The sequence below is a fragment of the Bubalus kerabau genome, chromosome 6 (genome assembly GCF_029407905.1).
Source record: "Bubalus kerabau isolate K-KA32 ecotype Philippines breed swamp buffalo chromosome 6, PCC_UOA_SB_1v2, whole genome shotgun sequence".
In the NCBI taxonomy this organism is placed as follows: domain Eukaryota; kingdom Metazoa; phylum Chordata; class Mammalia; order Artiodactyla; family Bovidae; genus Bubalus; species Bubalus kerabau.
The window spans coordinates 102,450,747-102,463,476 of record NC_073629.1 but is presented as its reverse complement, the minus strand read 5'-3'; the positions used below and the strand labels follow the sequence as shown (position 1 = coordinate 102,463,476).

General features: G+C 52.8%; 1 protein-coding gene across 7 annotated transcripts in view; it reads right to left on the bottom strand.

The window, feature by feature from the left end:
- Positions 1-198: 198 nt before the first annotated feature.
- Positions 199-12,730, bottom strand: part of ERI3 (ERI1 exoribonuclease family member 3) — a 130,730-nt gene continuing 118,198 nt past the window's right edge. For 3 of the 7 annotated variants that reach the window (XM_055586093.1, XM_055586094.1, XM_055586098.1), the window contains exon 9: positions 9,623-9,778. In XM_055586093.1, the coding sequence (XP_055442068.1) occupies positions 9,639-9,778 (140 nt within the window). In that variant the 3' untranslated portion in view covers positions 9,623-9,638. Of the gene's footprint in view, positions 778-9,622; positions 9,779-12,730 lie in introns of those variants that run through there. The other 4 variants (XM_055586099.1, XM_055586091.1, XM_055586095.1 and 1 more) reach the window with 4 other exon arrangements.

The following is a 12,730-nucleotide window of genomic DNA, read 5'->3' as shown; positions in this document are numbered from 1 at the left end:
GACCAGCTCCCCCAACTTCTGTATCTGGGAACACCCGTCGTTCTACACTTGGGTTGGTTCGCACACAGCAACGACTGTACATCCCAGCTGCCTTCTAACGCAGCCTCGTGCTCAGACAGTCCCCGCAGCCCTGTGCGTATTCAGAAAGGGTCTCAGGTGCTCCACTGATGCCATCTTTACTTACTGGTGGCCTTGAGTACAGGGCAGCCTGGCACCACCTGGTCCACACACACACACACACACCAAGGGCCTCATTTCCCCGACTTTATTCAGTGGCACGTTCACAGCAGGGACGGGGGCAGACACAAGGTGGGGCCTGATCTGTCCTGGAGCCCTGGGGGCACCACACACCATGCACTACAGATGGGAGGGGGCACAGGGGGGCTTGGTGGCCCCAGCAGAAGCCTGTGTATTGGGAGGAGGCGGTGAGGAGGAGGTCCCCCAGCCCAGGCCCACAGTGGGAGGGGCTGATACTGGGCTGAGGTTGAGAGGTGGGGGTAGGGGGCACAAAGTGTCTGTTCCAGAGGGGCCAAGTAGCCAGGCCTTAGCCAGGGCAGAAGCCCACAGGGCAGGCTGGGGGACACTCTGGACGCAGAGCTGTGCCACTCTCCCTTTGCCCCTCTGGTGAGGGAGAGGAAGGTTCTGGGCTGGGCCAAGCAGCTACCCTGTCCTGCCCCATCCCATCCTCGGCCAGTCAGAACGGCTTTGACGTCTGCTTGAAGATGAAGCCTCGATACGCGAGTGTCTTCATGATGTTGGCAATGTTCTTGCAGTCATCTAAAAGGAGGGAGAGGAGACAGTTAGGTGGGCCCCATATCCTTCCCCTGTGGGCCCACAGGTGCTCCTAAACGGGTGTCGTGGGAAGCAGGATCAGATTCAGGAGCCAAAGGCTCTAAACCAGGGGGGGTCCTATACCCAGGTGGCAGCATCTCCAGCTTCAGGTTGGGTCTGCAGGAAGCCTGGTCTCAGGGCCTCTCAGTCCCATAATTCATGCTGGAAATTGGCCGGCATGTCCCGCCCGGCCCCAGCGGTGATGTATGGGTGCCGTCGCAGTAAGAAAAAGGCAGAGTAAATGTGTAATTTCTCCCTTGACGGCCCCCGGCCGCTGGGCGATCCTTCTTGTTGCCGCCGCGTGGGGACGGCCCGTCCGCCACACTCCGTCTTCCCGCCACCCGCCTTGATGTCTCCATTTCATTACTGTGCGGCCATTCATCACGCCCACGGCCAGGGTGACTTTGCCGGCACTTCCGTGTGTGTGGGACATGTGGCCCAGGACATAATCACTGGTGACAAGGCACAAGCCTTGGCACTTCCAGTCGGGGCCCCAGGCTCACATTGCTCCAGCAGCAGCTGCCTGGGTGCCTGGTTCTGTGCAGCCCCGGCCAGCAGAGAAGGCCCAGGTCTGTGGTCCTCTCACAGCCTGGCCAGCAGCCTTCTACCAGACATGCCCGTGGAGCTCAGCCCAAGCTTGCTCTCCTTCCCAGGCAGGCTTCAGACCCTCACTCTGGCAGTATCGCAGATTAAAGACGTCTGCGCCTGCCAGATCCTGGCAGCAGTGTCTTCGGTATTGATTCCTATGAGAAACTCCATGGTGAAAGCCTCCCAGACCCCAGACGCGGGTAGCCACAGGCATAGGTACTCCTGGAGCCTCAGTGTCATGGCCATGGACCAGGACTCCCTTCACCACCCCCCTCCCACATCCCATAGGTGGCTCCTATACCACAACCGGGACCTCAGCTGCCACAGCCCTTACCAGATCAATGCTAGGGCTGCAGAAGTATTGTACATCGATGTCATAATCAGGTGTGGGGGGTGGTAAGGTCAAGGTGAGGTCAGGAGGCCCTGCATCGGTCAAGGACCAACCCCTTCCAGTGAGCTCCCAGCCTCTCCTTGCCAGGATCTTAGACTAGGAAAGGGGACCAGCCAGAGCAAGGATGACTGTGGGAGCGGGGCAAGTCCGGTCACCAAGCCTTATGCCATCAGCTGGACCCCAACTCTGCAGACCCTGCATGGAGCAGACAAGTCACACACAGTCCTGTTTCTCAGAGCTCAAAATGAAGGTAGCCAGCTGGGGTGGATGTGGGCACAGACAGGTGACCCCAGGCATTTGGGAAGCCATGAAGGCTGGTCTGAGGCAGAACAGTGCGAAGACAGATGGGTGGGTAGTGGCGGCCATGGCAACTCCAGACGTGACCCATCCTTGTGGTTTATGGGCCGGACACGCACCCCGCTCAGCTGCCGCCCCGTCATTTGTCTCCCTTAGTGTACGCCTAGGCTGTGGGGGTAGAGGGTGGAGGGAGGGGGCTGCGACAGGAGGAGCCAGGCAGTTGAAGGGGAATGGGGCAGTAACGGCTGTGCACAAGGGGCGGGTGTGGGAGCAGGACAGAAGGGCCTTAACGACAGGGTCGAGGAGCTGTGATGGTACTGTTGATAGGGTGATTTTCTTCCCAAGTAAATCTGGCCTTGTCAGGGCACCTCCAGTCCTTCCTGTCTTGGACACTCTGGGGACCATGGCTACTGTGCATATTAAGAATAAGTCCCCTCGTTATCTGCAATTACCCAGCGGCCACACACCTCATTTCTTCCAGCAGAAAAGAAAATTAGTTTTCTATTGACTTCATCTGGCTCCTCCCTCGTTGCTGGACAAATCGCTCAATCTGCCTCCCCTGGCCCAAGTGAAGATGCCCAGCCCCTCCCCCCAGGCCACCAGCCATCCAGTGGGCGAGCGCTGACTTCCCACCTGTGCCTGGTCTGGGGCTGGGTGAAGGTCCATGCACCCCAGTCTCAGCCCTGACCTCTCCCCACTCTACACCCTGGAGGGGTTCATCCGCATCCCGAGCTCCAGCTACTTCTGAAAACTGCCTCCTGAGCTCCAGACCACAGATGCAGACACCTCGGGAACATCTCCTCCTAGATTCACACACAAACTCAAAACGGCCAGCAGTGAGCTCGTTTCCTCCCCCCAGCTCCTTCACTCTCCCGTGTTCTCCACCACAGTGAATGGCACCCCAAAATGTCCCAGAAGAAACCCGATTCAAGCCTGGCATCCTGCCTTCTCCCCCAGTCCAATCAAGCATGAACTGAAGGCTTTGTTGTCGTCCTGTCTCCTCTTCTTCCCTTCACTCTGGCACCACCTCCCAGTCCAGAGCCCGGCATCTCCTGCTATTCCAACAGCAGCTTCTCTTTCTCCCCTTTAATCCATTCTCTCACAGCCAAAGTGATCTTTCTCACACAAATCTGATCACGTTCTTTTCTCCTTAAATCTCTTCAGTGGCTTCCCTGCCCTCAAGTCCGCACACTCATTACGACTTCAAGGTTAAAGGGATCCTGCAAAACCGGATCCCTGCTACCTCTGGTCTCACCCCTGCCACTCTCTACCCTCAACCCCCGGATTCCAGCCTCAAGGGGCCACTTACTGTTTTCTGAAAATGACAAAGTAGGTTTTGGAGTCAGATAGACCTGTTTCTAGTCTTAACTTCGCCCGCTGGCTGTTGCCCTGCGGCAACTGCCAAGTTTCCCCAAACTTCAGGTTCACCGGGGTGATAAGAGGTGCTACCTGAGTGTTATGTGAGGAATGAGCGAGTGAAACCGCCACATGTCTGCACATGCTTTATGTTTGGAATATCTCCTCTCTTCTTGGGTAGGTAAGGATGCTAGTTTTCAGGACGGTCCAGTGGTGAGCAGGTGTGTACTGTACAATCTGTGGCATATGTGACATAGGGGCCAGCACACTTGGAAAAACCACTTATCACTCATGGCAAACTCTGACTACTGACTTCATCCACCAGGGGTTCCAGAGTCCAACTTGTTGCCACTGGTCTATCATAATGAAGAGAGACCCAGAGTGGGCTCACCCAGCAGGTCAGTACTAACTGCAGTTTTGGGCTTCCGCCCCGGAAGCTGACCTAAGAGTCAGTACTCCACTGATCAGCACAGACACAAATCTGGGCTTTAATAGTAAGTCAGATAGAGCTCTGGGTGAGCCTGATAACAACATGGCCTCCCAGGAAGTCCTCGGCTCGAAGTCCTGGGTCAGCAGTCCCATCCTGTGGCCCATCACTCAGCAACTGGGAACAGCCTGAGGCTGTTCTGGGGGGTCAAGAGCAGGGAGCCTTGTGCACACAGCAGAGGCCTCTAAGAGTAGGTCTTCCTCACCTCCAAATTCTAGAAGACTAACCTGTTTTTATGTTCCTGCAGGATCATCAACGTGTGACAAGATTGCCCTCATCTTTTGGGGGGCATTAATATTTTTAATGTTGGCATTAATTCTTAATGTTTTTATATTGCCAAGGCTGTAATGGGGGTGGGGGCTAGTTGCCTACATCCCTCAAAGGTGAGTGGGGTCAGCACTTAACAGGATGAGCTTGCTGGCTGGGCCCAAGGGTAGTCAAACACCTGCTTGGCAAGGTAGCTGCTAGTGGAGGGCGGCTCAGATCGCTCAGGACAGCCTGTGAGAATTCACACAGGGCAGCCCCCTGCTGCTGACACGCTCCAGCTGGTGCCCTTGTCTGGGACCTGAAAGAGGACAGGATGCGGAGCCTGGGCCAGGCCACCCTCAGGAGGGAAGGGGCCCCAGGAAGCTCTTGGAGGGCCATCTATTCACACACTCACTCATTCAGCAAATACACTGACACCTCCTGGGTGCCAGGTGCACAGGCCCATGCTGGGCCACGGCCTGCAGACCCTGCAGCTCCCTGCCCTCGAGGAGCTTCAGAGACTGCACCTACAAGTGGTGCAGCATGAACGATGCTGTGAGAAAAGCAGGCACCAAAAAGGGCACTTCGTTCAGTCCAAGGATCAGGAGAGGATTCCTGGGAGGAGTAAATCAAAAATGCAGAGGAGGCTAGCCAGCAAGGCGGGGAGGTGTTCTCAGCATAGTGAACAGCACAGGCACACTTTCATATGGGAAATGTGGAGTGTCCCCCCAAATTTAAGATGAGCAGATGGTGGGTGGAGGTGATGAAGAGGAGACAGGGGAGTGGCGAGGTCAGCACTGGCTGGCCAGAGGAACTCCTGCAGAGCCCCAAATGCCAAACTAAGGAGCTTTAATTTCTTCATTCTGGGAATGATGGTGAAGACACATGTTTGAGGAGCATGACAGGCTCCAATCTGAGTTTCAGAATTATCTTTTGAGGACTGGAGGGTTAACCCAGAAGGCAGAGATGCCAGCTAGCAGACTGTACTCTGTATTTCTGGTCCAGGTCAGAAGTACTGGCCCAGAACAGGCCAGTGATGGTGGAGATGAAGGTGGAGAGATAAGGGTCATGTGGGGAAGCAGATGGAGGCAAGAGATTTTCAGGAAATAGAATGAGCAAGACTTAATGAACTATCATATATTTTCATCTACTACTCTGTTTATAAAAACTTTGACTTTTTAGTCTGCCTGGAATTTATTTTTGTATGTGGTGAGTAGAAGATCTAATTTGCTTTTTCCCCTAGTGGATAGCCAGCTGTCTCGTCACCACTGACTGAACTGTCCACACCTGCCCCACACTTTTGAATGATCCCCCATCACTGTAAATATATACAATTTCCATACGTGGATCTGTCAGACCAGGAAAGAGAACGAACATGAAATGACCAAAGAGGCAAATCATCCTGAGAGGACACCCGGAGCAGAACAGTGACAAGCTGCTGACCTGAGGAGGCCGTGAGGCCTAAAGGACCTCAGACACAACCTGAGGTCCCCTGCCTAAAACGCTTGGCATGGCAACACACTGTATAGTGATCTCCTGGAGCCAGCGAGGAACGGGGCTGGAGCACACAAAGCAGGAACCCATGAGATGGGTGGAGAGAACAGTGCGAGGAGCAGGAACCATGACAAGGAAGACGGCAAGAACCTGGCGCATGTCAACATTCTAGAACCTCATCCCATCTCCGCCTCCTTCTGCTAGGATGTCTTGGCCGCAGCATGCCTGAGCACAAAGGGTCAGAGGGACTGCCAGAGCAAATTCGCTCCCAGCCCCATGTGGGGCACACTTACTCTAAGAAGTTATTCGCTGTTTACTGAAACCCTAATCTAACTGGCATCCTATGTTTTTATTGCTAAATCGGCTACTCGGTGCTGGGGGCAGCATCTCAAGCTATGGCTGGGCGCAGTTCAGGGCACAACAGCAAACGGGAGCTCAGAAGACAGGATGCCAAGGGAGGGAATCAGGACTAAGCCAGCAGAGGGCCCCTGTGTATCCCTAGATTCTGGGTTCGAATCCAAACTCCATCACTGGACAACTGTGTGAACATGAGCAGATTACTGTACTTTATTTAACCTCTCTGTGTTTCAGATTCTTCTCTAAAATGGGAATAATAATGATAATTATAGCAACTACTTCCCTCAAAGGGTTGTTAAAAAGATGAAATGAGTTTTTATTTGTGAAGTGCTTAAAACAGTGGCTGGGTTAGTTATTAGTAGTAGTATTGGTAGTGTTATTCCAATAGTATCCAATGATAATATTGTTATTCCAACAGAAATACTCTGCTATCCCCCAACTCCCATTCCTTGTCCCAGACACAGCCCACAGAGTCCCCTGGACCCACAGACAGGGTGACCTTGGCCCACGGGAAACGCCCCACCCCAGATACAGATTCCCTTCTCCCCACCAGCAGGGCTCCTGCAGCTCCCTCCCCTCCCCCCAGACAGGGCCCTCTTAGCCTCAACTCCAAAGTGACCCCTTCTTCCAGCCGCCCCCCCCACACAACCCCCCTCCACCCCACCGAGGTGCCTGGAGGTGCCACAGGGCTGATGGTGAAGGATGACGGTGGTTCCACAATAAGGGGAAAAGGCAATTTCATCTTGATTAGCAGGCGATTTCTCTCTCCGTAATAAGCGCGCTCCAAATAATTAGCGTGTTTTACGTAATAATGAAATTACAGAAATGCAGTCCACTTATTCAAACAACTCACCATTACCATATTTTTAAATATTAGACTTAATTAGAGTTTATCACTTCAGAGAAGTATGCGGACCGAAGATGTTTTTAAAAAAATCCTCATAAAGTGTTTATTAAGCGCTGGTAAAGCTGGGATAATGATGTGTTTGGAAATTAAGGCAATCAAACACTTACCGCCGCTCCTGGAGGCCGGGCATGGAAATGAGGCCATTACACGCCCATTACCCGCCAGCTCGCAGCCACTTGGGGGGCAGGGAGAGGATGCGCCTGGCCGAGAGGGCACAGTGCCTGGAAACGCCTGTGCCAACAGCCCGAGACAGCCTGACCAGTAAGCACAGAATCACTTATAGGCCACTGACATGTGGCCACCAGGAGCCTGACTCAGACTTGGCCAGGCAGGTGACGGGACAGGTCCCAAATGCCAAAGGCACCCAAGACTAACCTGGGTCCAGGCTCCCAGGCCTGGCAGGACACGTCAACTCCACTCAAACCCCAGTGCAGTGCGGGGACAGGAGCCCGATCGGGCAGCCAGAGAGGTCAATGAAACAGGTGGGAGCTGAGGACGCTGCGGACCCAAGTGTCCTCTCCCAATTCTAGGCCACACAGGAAGGGGAGCTGGCATGGTAGAGGGGGCTCTAGGAGGAAGCTGGGGGACTGAGTCAGGGGCCAGGCTCAGGAACACACCTGGGGACAGACCCGGACTGGGCAAAGTAGGCAAGAAGGGTGTCGGGAGAGAGGGGCGGGTGGCTCCAGGCCCCATTTATCCCGGTGAATAACTAATTCCAGAATTTATAGTGCTGGGTTTTTGTTCTGTGGCCATTTATATCTGCGAGGGGAGGAAATGAAGAGGCAGCGCGGACGCCACATCTTTCTGTGTTATTGCTTGTCTGCCATTTGCAAATCATTATTAATTGTGGGCCCTGGTGGTGGGCCGGGTGGGGGCCGGGCCGGGTACATCCACATAGCTCTTCATCAAGGACCCCAGCCGCTGCCCCAGAGAGCCAATTACCCCGCCCTGATTGGGATCAGATAAAGAGGGAATTTTTACAAATTAGGGAATAAATAGAATTTCCACACAGGGCGCGGGCAGGACCTGAGAGGCTGTAATGAAAAACCATCCGTCACCATCAGCGCGGGCTGGGCACGCAGGCCCGGCACTCCCTCCCTGTGTGGGCCCGCCCTAACACTCAGGGGCCCAGGCATGCAGGTCTAAGGACACCCCAAAGCCCTCCAAGGCCTGGAAGCAGGGAGAGGAGTTCCCACTGGGGCGCGTGTACACCCTCCGGGCTCAGCTCTGACACTATCCCTGTCGCCTCATCCTTTCCCTGTCTGCCTCTCCCTCAGGGTCTTGACAGGAGGAGACTGAGGCAGTCCTGAGTTGGGGACCACGGGGCAGGGACCACATCCATGCCCCTCCAGCTATGGCAGCCCAAGGGCAGGGCCCCAGCCCCGTGGACCAGTCACTCTGGGCTCCCATTAGCGCTCCTCCCCTTGGATCATTAAATATGTATATCTTATTACACGCCTTGTTAGAGTATCGAGCTCTATTGACTGATGATAAATCCTGAGCCTCGTCCTGGCCATAAATTTATCTGGAGATGATGAAGACTCAATAATCTAGTCAGGCAGATAATATCATCGGGCCTTAAAAAAGATCATTACATTATATGTCAGAATTAAAAGTGAAATACACCGTAGTAACAGGGCGGCTGCTCTGGCCATTACAACGGGTGCCCGCCTCCCCCCACTCGTCCCCAGCCAAGACCCCACTGGGGTAGAGGGGCCAAGAAGCCTCACCTTCCTCTTGGCTCTGGACGCCAGGGCTAAAAGTGCTTGATAACCTAAGGCCAAGTGAAGAGGATCTGGTGTGGGAGGGGAGCAGGGAAGAAGTGGCCACTAAGAACTGCAGAGCACACCCGCCATGCCTGGCAGCCTCTTCTGCCTCAACCAAACCCCCACCTTCGCCTGTCCCTAGGGGTCTCCTGTGGAACTGTCTTCTGGGGGCCCTGGAGTGGCTCCACTGGGAAGGTGATGGGGCTTCACCTCCTTCCAGAATGGCCTGACCAATGAGGGCAGATTCTTTCCAAAATGGACACCCAGGATACAGAGAGGTTAGGCTTGTCTGCATGCCCCAGGCACCTGTGACCTGGCCCCAGACCCACGGCCAGCAGCCTATCTGAGGTCTGTCCTGTGAGCATGCGCTATCAACACAGACCATGGCCACCTCCCTCCCGGGAGCCCTGCCTGTCACGGCCTCTGCATCCTGTCATTTGAGAACCTTGCTGCCAGCTTCTTAGTGTTTGCCGTCGGCAGGAACAACCATCTCCATTATGTCTTATTTTCACCCATTTCCACAGTCACACCCTCCACCTTGTTAACCTCCTCCACTGTTCTTCCTTTGAAATACTAAATTCATACATCCCTAGTTACTGACAGTAATACCTTTTTCTTTCCCCTCACTGGAACCTCAAAACCATTTCGATCTCTCATCTCTCCAGGTACATCCCCCTCCTGGTCTCCACCTTTTTCCTCTGTTCACTGTTGACTGGTTATCCAACAGCCACTCGCTCCCTCTCTGCAGAGCTAATGGAGCCCGCTGACCCACTCCCTTCACTGACCCAGGGGGAACCCCCAGGGTCTGAGCCATTTGTGGGGATCCTAACCCCTTGCCAGTCATGGGTTTAGGAGCGGCCAAGCATTCTGGCTACTGGGATATGATGGTAAGTTTGCTGAAAGACCTTCAAGGAAAATTTATTGACTCTTAAGAAGAGAAGCATGCGGGGGAAATAGTCCTTTATATTCTGGCTGGACGTTTTCATGTCTGTACATCATGTCTGGGACCAAAGAAGCCATCTCCCAGCCTTGAGGGCAGTTAGTCTGTGAAGAACATGCTGAAGATAGAAGAACAGAAAAATGAAAAAAACAAACAAACAAACAAAAAAAACCTGGGTCCTTGATGACACTGCTGAGATGCTAAATGAACCAACCCTACGATAACCTTACCTCTCTGGTGACGTAATAAACCCTCTTATTGTTTAAGATTTAAATTGGGTTTTCTTTTTCTTGTAGCCAAAAGCATAGTAACTGATACAGAATGTAAAGGCAGGAAACAGAGTGAGAAAATAAATCGGGGGAGGCAAGGGCAGCAAGGGCACTATTTGAGCTAGGGAATTGGTAACCCCTGTTCTCTTAAAATATTTGCTCAAACTATTTTCCTGCTATATCTCAGGATACAGGCCATGTTACCATAAAGGCTAAAAAAAGTCAAGCTTAGATGGGAACCCAGGAGAAAACAGAGGGAAGAAAATACAACTTTACTGAGAAAGGATTTTTGTGTATGTGATGTGCAATTTAAGTAGACTTTTTTAAAGTCCCACAGCAACACAAAGTCAACAGACTCACTCATGGTTTCTTCTTTCTCCCCTGCCCTTCTTAGCAATGTCACTTCCAATTCCTAGATTATCTCATGGTCCAAAATGGCTGCTGACGCTCCAACCATCACATCCACATTTTAGGAAAGAGGAAGAAGGAAAAAAGCAAGACTAACATACTTTCCAGCTGAGTCATTTCCCTTTCAGTATTGCTCCTGAAAGGGACAAGTGTGTTCAGTGTGTTCAGTCCCACACACTTTTCTTTTTATCTCACTAGCCAGAACTCAGAGATATAAACATCTAGTTGTATGAGAAACTTAAAAAAAAAAAAGCAGCATTTACCTGGGTACACCATGCTGCCCCTAATTATCCAGGGGCTCTATTTAATGAGGAAGAAGGTAAATGGCTATTGGGTACATACCAAGTAGTTTTGGTCCAGGCAACGTAACTGATACACCCCCCTTTGGAGCCTGGATTCTACAGTCCATCATCTCAGTCCTTTCTTGCCAGTAGTTTCAACTCTCTTGCTCCTTTTTCCTCCCATCACCCTCGCCTGGAAAAACCAAACTCTGCCTTCTTTAAGCTTACATCTGGGCTGAGTGTGACTAGAGAAAATAGTAACCTTACAGGTTCATGTGACTCATAAAATCAATCAACCTCACCTGGGTGGATAAACACCACCCATTTTCTATGTGCCTGATCAGTGTGCATGCTCTTTTTTCCCTTAGTGACAATTTCACGTTTTCTCTACTTTCTACAACTCTTTAACCCCTACCCCCAACATCACCCCTGACTGCCTCACCCACGCAATCTTGTCTCCTGCTTCACAGGAAACACAGAAGCCAGCCCCCTGCACCTGGGCCGGTCCTTGCCTTTCATCCTGATACAGCAGAGGAACTGTCCTGAGGTTACTTCTGAAGCCCACCCTCTCCCCAACTCTACCTGGCTTCTGGAGTCTACCCTGACTGCTTTTCAGGGGTCTTACATTGTGAGTAACCCCCTTTCTCTGTGATATAGCTTCAGTGGGCTGACTCAGGCCTTGAGACTCTTCTCTGGGTTTCAGTGACACCACCCTTTCTCCCCTCTCCTCCTCCAGCCCCCCATCCACGCTGCCTTTTCTCCTGACCGCGGTCACTGGCCTTCCTCCCTTTTGACTCTCTGCACTCTCCGTCAGCAAACGTACCTGCCCCTAAGCTTTACTTACCACCTATCTTCTAATAGTTTCTCAACCTGCACACCTACTACTATTCTCTTGGTCCAGGCGTCAACCTCTCTCGACCAGGTGACATCACTGCCCCATCTCCACCTCCTCCTCCATGGTGTCCTTCTAAGCCATACATCTGGTCATTTCACTCCCTCTTAAACCCCTTCAATGCTCCTGGAACAGAAAGGACATCAGTGGAAATGTCGTGAAACTGAAATAAGGCCTTCTGTTTAGTAAGCAGTAAGGGACCAATGCTGACGGCCTGGCGCTGACGGCTGCACCGTGACTGGGCAGGAGGCTAACACCAGGGAAAGCTGGGTAAGAACAGCTTCTGCAACAGAAAACCAGTTCCAAGTAAAAAGTTTAAGAGTTCATAATTCAAGCAACAGACACCCACCACCACCACCACTTTCAACAAAGCCTCATTGCTCTAAGGACAGTGTCCAAACTCCTACACTCAGTTCCGGGGATCTACCCAGGGTCCCTCTCGGGCCTCATCTTTCCTACACTCCTGTCGGACTGTGGAATTCAGCCTCTTCTCCCTCTTGGCTTTTCCACATGCTCTTCCTTCTGCCTGGGAAGCTCTTCCCCCACTGCTCAGCCATCCTGAGGGATAAAAGTTTGCTGCGGTTTCCTGAGGCCCTTGCCTGCACCCCCATGTTGACATTAGGAACCCCTTCTGTGTGTTCCCACAGCACCCACTGTTCCTCCATGTGACTGCCTCTGTCACCCCCTGCTGGACCACAAATCCCTTGAGGGCACTCCTGTTATCTCCACAGAAGCCCTCAGTAAATACGTAATAAGTGGAGGAAAGGAAGGACTGGAAGAAAAGTAAGAGGGAAGGATGGGGGGACAAGATCACATGAGCCTACTCTAGCCCTGATACCTGCCGCCTGCAGCCCAGACAGGCCCCAGCCCCAATCCTGCCCCAGGTTCCCACGTGCTGGCAGCTTCGGCTCCTTCCCCACCTCCACTCGTTCAAGTATCTTTATTTCCCCAAGATCTCCTGTGCCAGGAGACAGGTTGGGACCTGAGCTCTCATTGACCTGGCCAGCCCGTCCTGAATCAAGACATCTAGGGGCAGAAGGAGCAGTGTTGGGGCTCCGTAGTCCCTGCCAGTGATGCCCTGGAGAAGGGCCTGACTTAAGCCTGGGGACTCTGGGAGGGGGGGCTGCCCTCCCTAAGCCCAGTCCCACCTGGTAAATATTTCATCCTCAAGCTGCTCAGCTAATCCCTATTAATTTCAATACCGCCGCCTTGCCTGGCTC